General features: G+C 33.7%; 1 protein-coding gene across 2 annotated transcripts; it reads right to left on the bottom strand.

The window, feature by feature from the left end:
• Positions 1 to 64: 64 nt before the first annotated feature.
• Positions 65 to 13,156, bottom strand: LOC125875716 (probable serine/threonine-protein kinase SIS8). Of its 2 annotated transcripts, XM_049556734.1 has the most exons (17): positions 12,941 to 13,156; positions 9,712 to 10,107; positions 9,269 to 9,472; positions 8,543 to 8,734; positions 8,097 to 8,356; positions 7,754 to 7,873; positions 7,511 to 7,600; positions 5,722 to 5,817; positions 4,457 to 4,543; positions 4,019 to 4,133; positions 3,346 to 3,631; positions 1,822 to 1,945; positions 1,719 to 1,738; positions 1,475 to 1,631; positions 641 to 929; positions 446 to 518; positions 65 to 319 (listed from the first exon to the last, which is right to left on the bottom strand). In XM_049556734.1, the coding sequence occupies exons 2-17, from the start codon at positions 9,958 to 9,960 to the stop codon at positions 237 to 239; spliced, it is 2,445 nt and encodes an 814-aa protein (XP_049412691.1). In that variant the 5' UTR covers positions 9,961 to 10,107; positions 12,941 to 13,156; the 3' UTR covers positions 65 to 236. The 2 variants fall into 2 exon arrangements, 1 of the variants encoding a protein (XP_049412691.1); XR_007447460.1 differs by lacking the exon at positions 65 to 319 and having other exon boundaries at positions 641 to 972.
• Positions 13,157 to 18,708: the final 5,552 nt, after the last annotated feature.

The following is an 18,708-nucleotide window of genomic DNA, read 5'->3' as shown; positions in this document are numbered from 1 at the left end:
AGGATGATCGCTAAATCAAAATTTGGGTCCCGGTTCTGCTTGCAAGGAGTGGAATTGTAGAATATTAGGTAAACGAACTCTGCATTTGATTTCACAAAAAGGCTGAACGTTTCAACTATATTTCTACATACACGATATTTTTTCTAAAACTGGAAAATCACGCAGTTACTACAACTTGAGCCGGACATTGTTAACACCTCTACCATGTTTTTTATGTACAGACAAAACAGATTGCACTAACAGAGTGAATACTCGCACTCTACCAGTCGGGTGAGAATTTCCCCGCAACTTGGTCTTTCGTTGGGCTCAGCCCAACAGTCTGAAATGAAAAAAACGACGAGTCAGGGACGTCAAAAAGCTAAAAGGAGAACACTATGGAGAGGAACAGAAGAACGGTGAAATACATGGGTCCATTGCATTTAGTTATACATTACGCCAGAAATACCTGCAATTAGTTGGCCAAGGGGTCCTTCAGGTATATCTAGCCTTGATCCTTCATTGGCAACAATATAAACTACCTGAAAATGGGCACAAGGCAGTTGTTGTTACTTGATGTAGCCATGTGGAAATAAGACACTAACTTCCAAGACATAAGAAAAAACAATTAACCATAACAAAGGAGAGGTTAAACATAGCGTACCCTCTCTGGTGGTACACCGTGCCATGGTCTTTCTAGGGTACAAAGCTCCCACATTATCACGCCAAGACTAAAAATGTCACATTTTTCTGTATAAGACTCGTTTCGGATGAGCTCTGGAGCCATCCATTCAGGAGTGCCAGCTGCTGCAGTATCTCTCATAGGTGCATCTGTCATTATTTTCGAGAGCCCAAAATCACATATTTTGACACTCCAGTGCTTGTTCACAAGGCAGTTTGCACTTTTTAGATCACGATGTACTATCTTCATCCGATGCATGCACATCAACCCTCTTAGTTGCCAACAGAAGCAAGAAACTAATCATAAATCCCGTCCTTGAGAAATATAAAAGTAGAAGCATGGTTGAGGTATTTTATGTAGAAGCTTTTGAAGCATTATGTAATAAAAAAACAATACATGGTTTGTATGTAATTAATTAACATGATGTGTTGAAGGTGTTGTAATCAGCATTCATAGAAAAAGAATGTCTCGGAAAGACATGGAACTTCATCATGCAACAGATTATTTAATTGCAGAAACAAAGACGGATCAAAATTAAACAATCAGCATCATAAGTCTGTATTAAGGCATGCAAAAGAGAATGCGGGTATTATTAGAATGCCTCCCGAAAATATTTCAAATCATTTTTTTCAAGTTACATTTAAAGAGCTTTCCTGCTATATCATTTTGTGTTTTGAGACCCCTGGACATTCATTGATGCTTTAAACAAAAAATTTACAGGAGCATTAATTAAAAGATAAAAGAAAAGAGAATCACTAAAGAGCGTTAAGAACCACCAAGTTATCTTGCAACACCAAAGACCAACAACAAACCAACCTGCATATGTCACGAAGCATCTTGAGTCTCCTCCGCCAGTTAACTCTCTTCTTTTGACCACTTACATGGATCAAAAAATATAGAGATCCCATCTCCATGAATTCAGTAACCATCGACAAATGAGGAGGCGTTGTGCATGCACCAAGAAACAATATAACTGCAACCATGAAAGTAAGGAGCAATATTATAGAGCCAAGTAAGAAAGAAAAACCAATACGTGAAAGGGGAAAGAGAAGAGAAATACCATTTGGATGCCGAAGGCGGCTGAGAAAGCAAAAAGAAAGAAAAACTTATTAGAACATTTCGAAGCCAAAAGGAGTTAGCCCAATCCTAGAAAGACACAATACCTAAGGATTGAGATCTCATTGCAGAAGTCCTCCATGTTTTCCTCGGTAAGATCTTGCTCCAGGAAAACTTTAATCGCAACATCAGTTCCATTCCAAATTCCTCGAAAAACTTCTCCAAAGAATCCTGCAAATATAGCCAGATTGTTTAGACCTCAAACTCCCAAATACATATTCAAAGTGGTGGAAGAAAATGCAGATCAACAGAACATAGGAAAGCATATATTTGGACCTTGATCACTTTGAAGATATATTTAAGTAGAAGACTTCTAAATTTTTTAGTAGCGAACATAACTTTATTATGTTTCTCATTTTAATTCTTTAGCTCTATGTGTATCCACATCACATACATCTTTTCGGATCTAATGCTGTAAGACAGTTTGTTCTCTATATGGTGTAGGCATAACACCATTCCCTGGTATCGCATTGTCTCCAATGAGCACTCCATTTAATCTTTTTTGCTTATACATCATGTACCTTTTGTTGGTGAACTAAGATAGTGTTCAACTGAACAAAGGTAAGCCTCCTATAATTCTAACAATCTATCTATACAGCATGGAATTTCCTCCTCATTCCATAAATACAAGTATTGCACTCTTACCACTAGACATGTATCTGCTATTGTTCTTGGGAGTTGGGAGCATCTACCAAATGTTTAATATAGTATAATCCCTGCCAGAAAGCATAAGTATGGGTTGGACCTACAACTAAAGAAGGTGACCAACAGTCTACCCATGCTCCTTACATGAACAACACCACCCAGTTACAATTATCTCCTTCCTAAGTTATTGCCGCCAATAGGACTCCCCACAAAGCACGCCACTTTTTAGGTGCCTTTGATGATTTCCAAAGAAGTCTTGCGATATAAATTCTCCAGAAAACGGTTTGAAAATCATTACCAAAATAACTAATCACCCCCCACCAACCCCAAAAAAAACATTTTTGTAGCTAAAAAGGCTTTGCGGAAAATAGATAAAGGGCTTCACTTTTCGATGAAGTTGACCACACCGTATATCAAGCCAAAACCGTATTATGTTCCCATTCCTTACAGCCCATAGTTTTGAGAAAATGAACTACTTTTCATCATGCAGTTCCACAAACTCTTATGTATGATGATGTGACCTCATAAATAACCAACCCTATAGACCATTAAGTTGTATCTCTACTTCTCAGAGCCTGCTCTTTGCATAAAGTCCCTGTAACCACCTTCCTAGGATAGCTTGATGAAAGAGGAAAATCTAAGCTGTTTTCTATACCAAACTCAAAGCACAAAGTGATCAAACGCATTATGATAAACATTAACCAAGGCTTCTCACTCATCAAAGTTCACAGAGCATGATCAATGAGTATTAGTATAATAGTTGGCAGGCTAAGCCCAAGGAGCAATGACAACAGTCTCAAATCAGCTCATTGTGGACTCAATAGTTGGTACTAAAGCAATAAGTGTAACCAAATGATTTTAAAACAAAAAAATGAAGCATAAAATACAACAGTGCTACTTGGAAAAATGATTTAAAATAAACTCACCAATCCCAATACGAGTGCCAACAGTCAACTCAGAGAAGTCTATATTCCATTCTTCAAAAGGTAGAAGAGGCTTATTCAGGAACATCGGCGATTCCAAAATCCTATTCCAGGTTGAGACCATTTTGTCATTCATCTGCCCCCTTCCTTCCAGAACCTGCCTCCTGAATTCATGGGGAGACGAGGGTAATGATACTGCCTTCTGGGAGCTCATGTGCTCTCTTGACAATGCAAACATGGAAGACTGTCCACCCGATATATCAGGGTCGTCATGGTGAAAATCAGACACCTAAAATACAAATCATTTGGCCAACACAAAGAAATAGAAAGAGACAATCCATCAAATACTGTTTCGTATTATTCAATTAGGGTTAAGATAGAATATTGTAATAATCAGAGTTCCCATTATTTTTCACCATGAACTAAGATTATAACATTCATTTATTAAGCGGAAAACAACTCCAAAAGATACTCGTATGCAACTTCATTACGGCGAAATTAAGAGAGTGAAAGATCCCTAGAGAAAAGGACAGCCACAGAATCGAGAAAAAAATTCAACAAGAGTGTATACTGCCGCTCATTTGAACCGGTAGGCGGTAACAAAACTCAACTATTTCCAGAGTGAAAGACATCAAAGTATTAGGAACCTCAAAACCACAGAGAAACGGTAGCATACATTTTTTTGAAGATCCAATGCCCCGCCTCTGTCATTTGAAGAATGGGGAGATGAGCTATTTTCCCCTTGTTCTCTTCGATTCTGCTTCATTGCTTCATTCATTGCTCGAACCGCCCTGGTTTCGTGCATGACACAAAAAATTGCATAAGTCAAAGAGGGAATTGGCTGCTAAGTCTTCTTAGCAATATTTCTGACAGCGTCCATATTGTGATGAAGTACATCTATATCCAGGCACAAGTTCTAAGCAATAAGTTCTTTTTTTCATACAGAAAACATAAGGTGCTTACTAACATTCTTGGAATATATCACGAAAGATAGATAATAACGCAATTTAGCATCAAATAAATTCTCACTTGTACAAATTGATACCAAAAAGATGAGCCTATAAACTACGAGTAAAGACATTTATGATGATGACCATTATATTACAATATCTACCTTACGATGTCATCGCCAATTTCTGGAGTAATACTAATACTTCTTCTTCGTAACCTACGTGGTTCAGATGTAGATGCTCCTTCTGACCTGTGGATAGAAACAGTCAAAATTCAGCAAATTTTCTGACAATGATGAAGGTTTATTATGCTCAAAAGTCTTCACAAGTCGATCCACTATTAAACAGGTAAATTTAAAGAGCGTGCATTTATTAGAAGAGAAGAGATTATGGAAATTTTAACTCACATAAATATATATAACTCTGGGTTACCCATCCCATGAAACATCAAAAGGTAATGGTTGTGTCATATAGACCTAAAGATGAACTAAGTTTAGACCATTATCCCATTTTAAAGGGAGAAATTATGCAACTTTATAACTCTAATCTGAGACGCTCCACAAAAAGATGAGGTAAAAAAGAACATAGGATGGAACACCCAGTACTCAAAATTCTTCTACCAAGAAACTAAACGCCATCCATCTCAAGTCAATTATTACGTCTTATTAGTTCCACTATAAATGACTTATTTTTGTTCAATCTGTTCTTTTTCTCTTTAATGATTTGTAAACTGAAATGTGTCATCATTATCGAAGTAATATCAAAACACTTCCAAATTAGAGTCTTAAGAAACATAATTACTACATCAAATATTTTAAAGAACAAATAATAGCTATCGAGTAAGGGGAAATATTGACAAAATTGTATCTTATAAGTTTGGAATAATTTATAAAAAATTACAACGGTAATAAACCAAATACCAACACACTGAAATCCTAGATTAGTATTCATATGCACTCTTGTACTAACTCTATCAGCTATGCAAAAACCCATCCTCAATAGCTATTAAGCACTTTCATCAAAAACTAGTAGCTAAGACAACTGATTAGGAAGGCAAATATCCATGTTTGAAGACACTATTAACTTAATGGAATTTCATCAACAGAAATATTTTCATATGAGGTGGCTGCTGAGGTATGCACTTGTATCTTCTGCAGAAAACATGCTTAATTAACATAAAAAATATTGCATTCAGCAGTTCATTTTAAGCAACATTAGCCTCTCTGATCGACAACTCAAGCGAATGAACCAAAGTATTGTGAACTGGGAAGTGGGCACCCCAAATATGAATGGGCAATAACATGTGAGATGAACCAAAAAAAACGGCAGGAACAAAAAGAACAATTTGAGTGTTTTATGCATGTCAATGTTTTGCTGATATACTGATAAAAACTCATAGTAAACTGAAAACAAGACTAGAATTCAATACCTTGATGAAGCAACATCATCTGGATAATCTCTGAATGTTTTCGTATCACCACTAAGCATAGACCGGGCACGTGCTCGAAATGAAGGATGCTCCGGACTAGAGATTTGAAGTGAGAGAAGAACATAATTAGACGAAACCATCCATTACAGTAAAATGAACAGCTCAGTTTAATGGAGATAAAGAGAGTCCCTAGATGTGTTGAAGAAAACATTGCAACCTTACAACTTTCTGTAACATTGTTTGAAACCTATATGATACCTCTTTAGTGTGACAAAAATATCTTCTGATTTGTGGAGATTGATAAAAAAAAATACTGAGAAGCTCTCAAAGATATAACTACACGTCTAGGACTCTTTATTCAAACCAGGATGCTATACATGTACATGTGAGATGCCAAATTTTCTTCTTTTTTTCATGGATTATAAGACATGTTTAAAATCAAAGAAAATAAGGGAAATCTTAAAAGAGCCTTCTAAAATTTGCTAGTTCAATATTAGCTGAGTCAATTTGGTGTTACAATTTAACCACAAAATGCAGCAGTGATAAAAGTAAATAAATAAATGGTATATAAGTACATGTGAGATGCCAGATTCATTTTTCATGGATCATAAGACATGTTTGAAACAACGACAAAAAGAAGGGAAATCGTCAAGTCTTCTAAAACTAATGTCAGTTCAATATAGCTTATTCAAAGTGGTGTTGCAAATTAAACACAAAATGAAGCAGTAACAAAAGTAAATAAATAAATGAGAAAAAGACCAATGATGAAAATTAAAACAATTCAAAAATCCTACTAGTCACACTAGAACAACCAGCTCAAAAAGAAAAAACCAAGCAAACTGTTCAGAAACAAGATATTCATAGTTTTAAAACAACAGCACAAATTTATGCAAGTGGTGAATGACACCTTATGCCATGCTTGTTCCCTTTGATACCTATCAAAAAACAGAATCATTTGTTCCCTATAAATATAAATCACAGAAAAGTGTAAATGCTTACAAGTTGTCACCGACTATTTGTAATAGTCTAAACCAAGCACGATGTTCAATTTCTCAACAAGCTACTTTTAGATCAATCCAGGAAAGCTGGTAAATTTCATTCATCACTTTCGAGTAATAGTAACAGTGAAATTGCACATATACATGTTTGTTCTCCATTTTCAGGATCATCTCGAAAAAAGCCATACTATTGCATCACCATGTAAACTTCAGATTTTTAAACTAAGGATCCAGTACTGTGTGATGCAAACCAAGTAATTTTGAGACACTTGAGAATTCGCCAATATAAACGCACATTATATACAAGATCTCATAACACAAAGATTTCAAATACCACGTGTCAAAGGCACATCAAACTCTGCAGTTTAAGCTACCCAGCATTATAAATAGACTTGATATTAAGCCAAACATTGCTTGCCCTGCAACATTATTCTGATTACCCACATGCTTGTGCAAGGACATTTTCTTAGTTCATTAAGTTCTAATCAAAATTTAGAAAATAACATCACCAGCTCGAAACGGAACACCTATTTGCATGTCAATTATATACACATCCCTAACAGTCACTAGAAACATAGTGAGACAGATGCGCAGGGGAAAACTGCAATCAGAGGACTTCAAATGATTTTATTTTTCAGTAAGTTAATTGTAAAGATCAGAAAACTGATTTGATCCAGAGTGTATTTTTGTTGGTATGATCACATCCAAAATTGGAAAACTGATATAGAGCTTCATTGCATATGTAAGGGGAAATCAATTGAAATAGGAGGCATGGCCATAGAAAAGTAAACCTTGAACTAGCAGTCCTTTGTTCAGTAATAACTTTCCTTCGGCTCCTTCTCCAAGCTGCAGTAGCAATATTGGGTTCGCTGTGCGAGAAACTGATACATAGAAACAGATCCAACAGGAAATAAGATCCACAGAACAGAGAGTAAAAAAGCAGATGAACATTCCGAATTTCTTTTGCTCAAAGAGGATACAATGAAATGTGTTATTATGTAAAAGCATGATTTCTTAGCCGAGTGAAATAATACCTTAATTTTCTGTCAATTGAAGTGTTAGACCGCAACATGATATTCCTCAATGAAGGTCCTGCAGCATTCGAAGATGCTTCTAGTCTCCTCTGGCATTGAAGGGCGTCATCTTTCTCAGAACTGTAGAATATAAAAAGATTAATTAAAAATGAATGAGGGAAAAGAAGAAATGAAACTGCATCTTCACCAGCAAAAATGAACTTCCTGCAGATTACAACATGTCAACAATGATAATGCAACAGAAAATGTTGACAATGATAATGCAGCAGAAAAAGATGAAAAGGATTATAGCAATTAAACTTGAACAGTATTAATTAAAAAGTGAGAAAGATTTCGATCTAACCTCTCAGGATCAATTCTCTCTGAAAACCCATAAAGAGGACTATTAGGCTCCAATGGTGAATCACAGGAATCATTTTCTGCAGAATCACTCTCTCCAGCAGCAGATATGTGGGTCATGAAAATAGCCTTCGCTGATCGAGGAATTAGTTGACCAGGAAAACGCATAAGGTCGACAAGCAGTTCCACAGAATTTAACACAACTATAACAGACATATGTTTAGATGAGTCTACACACTCAGAAGCTCCTTCAGCAGGCAACCCCTAATTAGGAAACATAGAAATATTATAAGGTTAAATTTCACGAAAAGTATGGCAAAGAAAGAAAATAAGGTGAGAATTCATAAGAACTAGCAATGCAACATTTTTCAGTACTGAGTTTAGAGGTAAAACATGGAATTCACAAAAACAAGGGAACTACAAACTTTTTTCCTTCAGAGCAAAGCTTACCACAACAAGTTGACTTTCAACACCTACAGTATCTGCTAATACTTTGAACAATATTGCTCGAGAACGGCAGGAGCCATGCTTTATTTGACCCAACATCTGGATGCCTCGGATGTCAGAAATGTGAGAACTTTCCTCAAGAGCAGCTTTAGAAGGACTTAGTTCAGGGTTTGGTCGTTTGAAAACATCAGATACCTATGTAAGGAGTCATTCAAATAATAGATAAAATGATAAAATGCCCATGGAAGATGCTTAACATCAAAAAAATTTAAGAAAAGGTATGCCCATGGAAGATGCTTAACATCAACTTCGACCTTTATCTTTGACTACAACAACATATATCCAATATATTCCTACATGGGGTCTGGGGAAGATGGGGTGTACGCAGACCTTACCCCTACCTTTGTGGGGTAGAGAGGTGGGTTATTGTGAGTGTATTGGAAAAAAAAACATAACAAATAGGGCTCTTAGGGGAAAAAAATAGGGAAAGAAAAAGTTCTGGACAGAACTGCAGCAACGAAAGAATAATTGCCAGAACATGTTCTAATTATCTCTGTGCAACCCAAGAAAACAGAGTTAAATTCACAGGACGGCCACTCAAGAAACATCCCCATAAAGAAAACAAGTAATTTGACATGGAAACAAGCAGAAAAAGAAAGCAAAGCAAAGGAAAATACTGTGTCATTTTATAGCACAGTGAAGAAAAAGTAAAGAAATATGAAAACCCACCAATCCAGCTATCTTTTTTATAATAGCTGCAGGATTTGAGCCTAAACCTTTCACTAGTGCAAGAATCAGTTGCTTTAGCATAGAAAGCTTCTTGTCTTTCTCAAAATCCACAAGTATAATATCTGCTCTTAAACCCTCCAGCTCCAGAACCTGAAGTTCATCAAAAGTGGGAATATCTTCAAAAATCTCTTTGAGCCTTTTCTCCTGAGACAAAAAGGATAAAGAAAAGGGCATTAAAATAAAATCAAAACAAGTGCTAGTCAAAATCACATGCCAGCATCCACATTAGGAGATACAAGAAGGAACAAATGGAATACTAAAGTGGAATACTAAATTATCCATTAGTTCAGCTTCTAAAGAACAAAAAGTATATATATTATTCAAAGGAAAACAAATAGCAAGCACTGTTGAATAGAAACTAAAAGAAATTTTATGGTGCTCACAGCAACAACTGAGTAGAAGCCATTTGGAATTGGGTCTGACAGTGTTCCAGTTTTCCAGAGAATCTGTGAAGCAGTCTGACATGGAAGCCTATCATGTATTTCATTTTCACTTAGTTCCTTATTCCTCAAATTTTCTTCTTTACTATCAAGAGTAACAGATCCAAACTTTTCAACGAAATCTGAAGGCCAACATGCAGCCCCTGGGGACCTCTGCTCTGAGGGCCCAACTTCATCTCCTCTCTCTTCCATGCCAATAGATAGTTTAATTGCAATACGATCTCCTAGACACTGCTACTCCATAAAAGAGCTTATTCATCTTACACTTGTTCTTAGACAAACTATCATTAATAAGGAGCTTCTCCTCCTCCAACGTGCCCAAGCTTGATGCTGTAAAATCTGCAAACACAAAATATTTGAACGTCAGTGAACATGATTCTAAAAAAGATGGCTCTATATGATTACTTTAAAAGGTATTTAGAGGACTCATAAGGGATAGAGCATGAATGGCAGCAAAAACTACTGAAGGACCACTAAAGTATTGGAACTCCTACCGCTTCCAAACGAAATAGAAATAAGGGAAATAATCGAAGTGGATAAAGAATCTCTATTTCAAGAATCAGAGTCCGTTTGGCTTAACTTGAAAAAGTAGTTTTTAAAAAGTCAAACTTCAGTAACTTTTAAGTTAAAAAATAAAAAGTAGGGGAGTACGTACTTTTAACTTTTTTCAAGACATTTTAACCTTATTTTAAGTTATTTTTAACTTTGCCAAACCCTCCCAAAAGTTAAAAATGACTTGAAAGTAGGTTTGACCAACTTTTAAGCCAATCCAAACGCTCTCAGACAGCAACAAGGATGACATCTGAAAAGATTAACACTACCAATTTATACTGATGAAAAATAGATAGTGACCGCAACTTTACAAAGTTGCTCGAGTGTTTGGCTTCCAGAATGGTCTTTTCACTTTGTCTCCTGATCTCCTCATACCACAATAATGTACAGTGATTCTAGTACCTCTCATTTGTATTTTTCGCTGCTACTGGAACTAGAACTCCACATATGAGAAGGTGTGGGCGCATTAACCAAAGACGAAGTTCAATGATCTTCATCTGGATTTAACTTTAGATTATTGCGACGTTAAACTATCTAAAGTGGTGAAGTGCTGTGCATTGGAGAATTGATCAACATATAAACAAGATATCCCAAATCTCAATCCTAAGAGATTGCTTCAGATTGCTCCTCCAGTATGCAAAGTTTCAAATGAAATGAATTATGGTTAACCCTCAAAATGTGCCGAGTTTTGCTGCTTACCAAATAGTTTACACCAGCGCAGATGTAATAAAAAACACTATATGCATTAAGCCTATAGAATACACCTTCATAAAAAGAATTACAAACATTACTATTTATTTCCCAAACCAACCTTACTTTGCTGACAAATGACTTTTCGTCAAAAGCGTCAAAAGAAACAAACGTACTACCCAAATCACATCAAACTACACTACACAACGCAATATCAATTCAGTAGAAGTATGATATCATCTAGGTTCTAACTACCGAAGCAACAAATAAATTAATTTGCAAAATCATCATTCATGAACTTTTCTGAATCCAAACATTGACCATTTCACTAGGCTTAACACAACAACTTAATTAAAACTCCTCATAAGAACCCACAGAAGACTCGAATAGCAAGATAATACGAAGAATTAGATAATCAACAAGCTGAATTCCCTACTTCGCTGACAAATGAATTTTCGTCAAAAGCATCAAAACTAACAAATGTATTACCTGAATCACATCGAACAACACTACACTACACTACACAACGCAATATTAATTTAGTAGAATTTTGATATCATCTAGGTTCTAACTCCTGAAGCAACAGATAAATTGATTTGCAAATTCATCTTTCGTGAACTGGAGTGCAGTCAAAATTCATCTCCAATACAATTCTGAATCCGAACATTAACCGTTTCACTAGGCTTAACACAACAATTTAATTTAAACTCCTCATAAGAACCCACAAAAGACTCGAAAAGCACGATAATACCAAGAATTAGATAATCAACAAGCTGAATTTAACAACCCTACTTTGCTGGCAAATGAATTCTCGTCGAAAGCATCAAAACTATCAAATGTACTACCCAAATCACATCGAACAACACTACACTACAAAACGCAATATCAATTCAGTAGAAGTTTGATATCATCTAGGTTCTAACTACCGAAGCAACCGATAAATTGATGTGCAATTCATCTTTCATGAACTGGATTGCAGTCAGAATTCAGCACCAATACAGTTTCAAATCTGAACATTGACCGTTCACTAGACTCAACATAACAATTTAATTAGAACTCCTCATAAGAACCTATGGAAAACTCAAAATCAAGATAATACCAAGAATTAAATAATCAACAATGTGAATTTAACAACCCTACTTTGCTGGCAAATGAATTTTCGTCTAACTCATCAAAACTAACAAATGTACTACCCAAATCACATCAAACTACACTACACTACACAACGCAATATTAATTCACAAGAAGTTTGATATCATCTAGGTTCTAACTACCGAAGCAACAGATAAATTGATTTGCAGATTCATCTTTCATGAACTGGAGTGCTGTCAACATTCAGCACCAATACAGTCCCTAATCCGAACATTAATCATTTCACTAGGCTCTACACAACAATTTAATTAAAACTCCTCTAAGAACCCATGGAAGACTCTAAAAGCATGATAATACCAAGAATTAGATAATCAACAAGCTGAATTTAACAACCCTACTTTGCTGAGAAATGAGTTTTCGTCAAAAGCATCAAAACTAACAAATGTACTACCCAAATCACAACAAACTACACTACACTACACTACGTAATATCATTTCAGTAGAAGTTTGATATCATTTCCATCTGCCAAAGCAACCGAGAAATTGATTTGCAATTCATCTTTCATGAACTGGCGTACAGTCAAATTTCAGCACCAATACAGTTTCTACTCCTCTCCTAATCCGAACATTGAACATTTCACTAGGCTAAACACAACAATTGAATTAACACTCTTCATAAGAACTCACGGAAGACTCGCAAGGAAGATAATACCAAGAATTAGACAATCAACAAGCTGAATTCAACAAAAACACATGCAAATAATACTTACCGAATCTGAAATTGATGAAAACAAAAGCACAATAACAATAACAAAAAAAACGTGATCGGAGAGTTTACCAGTAGAGTAGATCTTAGAAAAATGAATCTGGAGCTACTTCACTAACAAGCGATTATCACCATTTCTAATCCTACATCGTCTGAAGATTCAGCTTCTTGTCGCAATCGTAAGTTTACACCTCTCACAGAGACGATACCAAACTCTAGAGAGAGAAAGTGAGAAATAGAGAGAGAGAGAGGCGGGGATTGTGTTTGATTATATTTTTGGGTCTATGTGTTCGTTCGTATCAATTGTTATATTGATGCATCCACCAAGAAAGCGATGGCGTTTTATTTATACTTTTAATTTAAATTAAACTTGTGATCTTTCTTTTTGCATTCAGGTACAAGCATCAAATCGTATTGTACAAGTTCTGCAGGCGCAAAGGGAGCTTGATTTTAGTCAACAGTCAACGAAATTAGGAATTAAATTCCATAATTTCGGGAAACGAAGGAATATACTACTACTCCGTTCACTTTTATTTGTACACTACTTTAAAAATAAATTTTCATTTTCATATATCAGGAAAAAATAATTATTATATTTTTCATGTTTTACCTAGCAAAATTGAACGAAAGAAGTAGTACTAAATTTTTTAAAAAAATTGTTACATCATATGATATCAGTATTAGGATCGATTAAATTCAAATTCACATTAAGATAGAATTAGCCGTTCGATTACGGCCTTACGAGCTAGCTTTGTATTCTTATTTTCTAAAAAAATCATCAAGTTATGTGTAAATCATTAATTTAAAATTCAGATGGCTAAAATTTTGTATCCATAAGTTTCAAATTTCGATTCAACATCTGCATTGAAAAGTTCCACGTTGAGAATAAAGTATTATTTTCCAAAAATAATTTCATAATTAAGAGTCGATCTCGAAATCTCTAATCATAAAAGGAAAGGAATATTTAAAACGTCATCGCCCCGAGAAAAGGCGAAAAGTGTGATTTGAAGGGGGAGAGGAGGTGTGAATCACGTGCGTGATGAGGGGGAGGGAGTTTGGTTGCCTGTTAACTCCGACAAGGCAGCTGGCAAAGTGTGGGTGGCTTACCAACATCCACATCTTCATCCGCGTGAATCCTTTTAAACTTTATATAAGCACTGTTTCTCTCTTTTTTTAAATATTCATTTTCTCTCAGCTGGCGGAGCACTCAATTCTTTTGAAAAGAAAAGGCTTTTTAAAAAAAATTAAAAATCACACCACCTTATTCTAAGTATATCACATCAATTTAAGTGACGTATTAATGAATATAGTCATGCAAAGTCGTGGAAGAGTAAATGCTACTCATAAAAATATATTAAAAAATTGTGATGAGGGAACGATTGTCATTTGAAATATTTAAATATTATTTTGTGATTATTTCAAAAAAATTAAAATAGATTTTGAATAAAAATACCATAGCTTATAGCACATGAACAACTTTAACACATACGTTGGGTGTATGAGACTTTGACAAATAAAACTCAAGAAATAATTTATGAAGTTCAGACTTTATAATTTAAGTATGAAATTTGGTTGAAGTTTTAAATTTCACGAACAATTTATGGAGTTTAAATATTTATCAATTTAAATTATAGGAATGGTTCACAATGTTTAATTTTTCACAATCTAAATATGAAGATTTACTTAAGTTTCAGATATAACGAACGGTTCGAACTATTATCAATACAAATTTTGATAATGACAAACTTCCACAGTTTAAATGTGAACAAATTTCAAATTCCACAAATAGTCAATTGAGTTTAATTATCTAACCGTTGAAACTTCAACAACAATTTGTGAAGTTTGCTTGCTTTCCACATTGAAAAGTAGCTAAACACCGAATAATTTTAAAATGTTTGACTAAAATTTAGTTAGCGGTCCAAAAAATAGTTATTTATTTGTCAATTTCTTCCAAGTGGCTATTACCAAGGAAACAAAAATTGCTAAATGATGGACCGACATGAATAAGTAGCCAAATGGGGCTTTTAAGTCAAATACTAATATGTATTTTAAAGGGGAAAAACGTGAACAATTAGAAGCCTCGATCTTCACCAAATTAGGGCTTTAGTCAAATTTTGACTTTCGAGATCAAGGCAAAGGCAACACAGAATGACTGGGTCCAATCCACACCACACGCAATTTGTTCTAGATATAATATTTATTTCGTCTCAAAACAGAAATATTACTTTAGTGTAAAAGAAAAAAACTTAAAATAAGTGTCTTTTACGTTAAAAAGCTTTGATTAAGGGTGTGTTTAGTATGAAGGAAAATATTTTCTAATTTTCTCATGTTTGGTTGGATAAAATGTTTCTCAAATCAACTCATTTTCCTCAAATTCAAGGGAAATGATTCCCCTTCAAAAAGTATGAAAAACATTTTCCAAAACTTTCCTTCAACGTCAATACAATTTTTTTTGAAAAACTCAATTCTTTTTGTTGAAAAAATAAATTTAAAGCTTTTTTAAAAAAATATTTTTCAACTTCAATTTTTTTTATTTTTTTACCCTACCCTCACCCCGAACCCCCCCCCTCTCCCGCCAGCCCCCTATCCCCCTACTTGCCCCCCACCCCCAAAAAATAATTAAGTTTATTTTTAAAAATTATTTCCAATTTCAAAATTTTATTTTCACCCTACCCCATCCCTACCCTCAACCCCCCACTACCACCACCCCCCCGAAAAAATAATAAATTTAAAGCTTGTTTTTAAAAAATACTTTCAATTTCATTTTTTTTGTTTATCACCCCCCCACCCACCCCCAAAAAAGAATTAAGTTTATTTTTTAAAAATATTTTTAATTTCAAATTTTTATTTTTTTACACCATCTCACCCCTAACCCACCCACCCCCCCCCGCGCGCGCCATCCTCACCATCCCACCCTCCCCAAAAAAAATTTAAGTTTATTTTTAAAAAATATTTTCAATTTCAATTCAACTATTATTTTCTACTCTCTAGTAAAAATAAAAGATATTTTCTCAAAAATAATTTTCATTCATAAATGAAACACTCTTTTCCGAAAAATATTTTCTAGTCACCAACCAAACATGAAAAAATAAGTCAAAAATCTACTTGTTTTCCAGGAAAACATTTTCCTTGATACCAAACACACCCTAAGTGTGTATTTTACTAAACTAATTTTAGACTTTGTTAATGATGTTTCATAACTTTGAGTTTGACTCCTATTACAAATCAATTTGAGTGTGTCTCACGTGAATTACCACGTAAAACTTGTATGTGTACTTGTTTAACTTTATATAAGTTTAAGTGACAATTTATACACGCTCAAAATTGAATGACATAAATATTGAAATAAGTTAAAAAAACACATTTATGTATTAGACATAACATTTTTCACTGAATAACAACTTTATGCCCCCTATCATTCATTTTGCAAGTCAATGGAAACTGTGGCAACCTCATAAATATTTTGTTGCCGTGGATCAATTTTCAACATATGATTTGATGGTAATAATTTAATGATGTAATCAGTTTTTAATATGCTATTTAAGCTATATTCAATTTTTTCAAAATATTTAACTTATGGTTATATAGTATTGATAAACTTCTACGCCTACTCATTTTCATTAAATTTGAATAGCCATGTCATTTACATAGAGTAAGTGAGTTGATGAATAGGTATGTGACATTTGCCTATAAAGTTAAGTTTAATAATTCAAATTTTAGATATACAGAAAGTATCAAATTTAACTTTAAAATCGTATACCTTTATGTTTTTAAAATTGTTAATTCATAAGGCTAAAGTTAATTTTAAAATGATTAAACTTGTAAAAATTTACGACCTTCGACTATTCCTTATATGGGATCCTCAAAGTGGCTATATGTGCACTTTGGTCATTTTGATGGGCAAAATGTTCTATGCCCATTAGAAGTTAGACGATTTGGCTAAAATTTACACACGGTCATATAAATATATTTTAGCTTATTTACGCATTTGATAAACACTAAAATGATTGTAAGTTAATATCAATTAAAAAGTTATTTCCCCACGTCCCCTCCCTGTACCCTCACCTCCCAAAGTATATATATTTATCTAGATTATATACAAGTGCTTTAAAGATAATTTTTAGTACTTATATATCAAACGCAGAAAACAAGTAAAAACTTAAGTTATTTCCTGCAAAATATTTTCCTACCTACCGAACACACCTTTCATCACAAAACAAATCACTATTTGGACGAAATGTATTTTTCAATCGGACCTACCAAATTGTTTTTGTTGATATTTATGTTTTTACTCTTGTAGTTTTCATTGACAAAACAACGTGCTCGTCCTTGTTTTGTTGTGACTTGTTATTAGATTTAATTTGGTTCTCCAAAATTAAATCTCTAATCGTTATTAAAAAAAATAAACTCAGAAATTACATAATTAGACATACTTCACTATTCTTTCTTTTTCTCTCTCTCTCTATATATATTACTTATACTTTCAAAATATTATGTATCTTATTTAAGAGCTTCTTACCATATATTGAGGAAAATATACTTAGATAGATGTATTTTTGCTCCCAAATATATTAAAATAGGGAGAGAGGCGAGTGAGATTTGTTATGTATCTCATATACATACGAATCACACTAGATACATGTATCAGTATGTATATGGTCTGATTCACATGTATCCTAGATACATAGAAGAGTGGCGAGCCAGATGGGAGGGAGGTGAAGGAGCTGAGTGATGGGATTTGTTATGTATCCCAGATACATGTGAATCCACTTGGATACAATGTATCTAAAACAAATTACATCTAATTTTGGCCATATGTATCCCAAAATACATGTATCTAGACGTATCTAGACACATCAAAATCTATTAAAATTCATAATATTGTAAATTAAAGTGTATCTCAGTAATTAACTCTTAATTGTGACACGATAAAAAAAACATATAATGATTCATGTATTATATATTATTATCTGCTTATTTATTTATAAAATAAAAAGAGAGAAAACAACTATTAGGACTCTAACCATTGTATGCTTTAGGAAGATAAAATAAAAGACCTTGAGGATGAAAATAACTCTTTCATTAAAAGAAGTTCAAGCAAAATATTTTTTGAAGAAGATTTTACTACGAAAAATAGGAGCATATTCTAAAACAAGGTATGTTTTTAGACGTGACTTTATATTATTATGTTGGTTCTTTTTTGTATCTGATTAAACAATTTGATTAGTAAAATAAAATTTGATGATTCTGTAAATCATGTGTTTGAGTTTATTCTCGAGGTCTCTTCATTGATAAGTTTGATTGAGATTAAACAATATACTTCCACTCATAATATAATATTCAAGGTGTTAATCTTAATTCAAATTATGAATTTCACATCGGTTTTTCGGTTTAGTTTTGCACTATTTGATTTGGATTTTTTGGTTTTTGGTTTTGTAAAAGTGTAATCCAATCCGATCCAAAATAAATTTGGTTTGATTTTCCTCTATTCGGTTTGGTTATTCGGTTATGTCAATAATTAATAACATAACCAAAGTAATAATATTTAATCCCTTAAATATACATTCTAATATAAATTATAAGTAAAACTTAAAACACAATACTTATAAGTACACCTATTATAGATGACATAAAATATAAATGTAATCATCATGAAAGACAATAACCAAAAAGGGACAAAAGTGGTTACCTCCAACTTAATTCTAAACTTATATATATATATATATATATATATATATATATATTTTATATATATATAATTGATAATTGATTTTTTCGGTTTTTATTTTTTAAAATCCGAAACCAAACCAAAAAACCAAACAAAGTAATTTATTGATCTA

This window comes from Solanum stenotomum, chromosome 9, assembly GCF_019186545.1.
Source record: "Solanum stenotomum isolate F172 chromosome 9, ASM1918654v1, whole genome shotgun sequence".
Classification (NCBI taxonomy): Eukaryota; Viridiplantae; Streptophyta; class Magnoliopsida; order Solanales; family Solanaceae; genus Solanum; species Solanum stenotomum.
The sequence above is the reverse complement of the archived record's forward strand: the minus strand, read 5'-3'. Positions and strand labels throughout refer to the sequence as shown.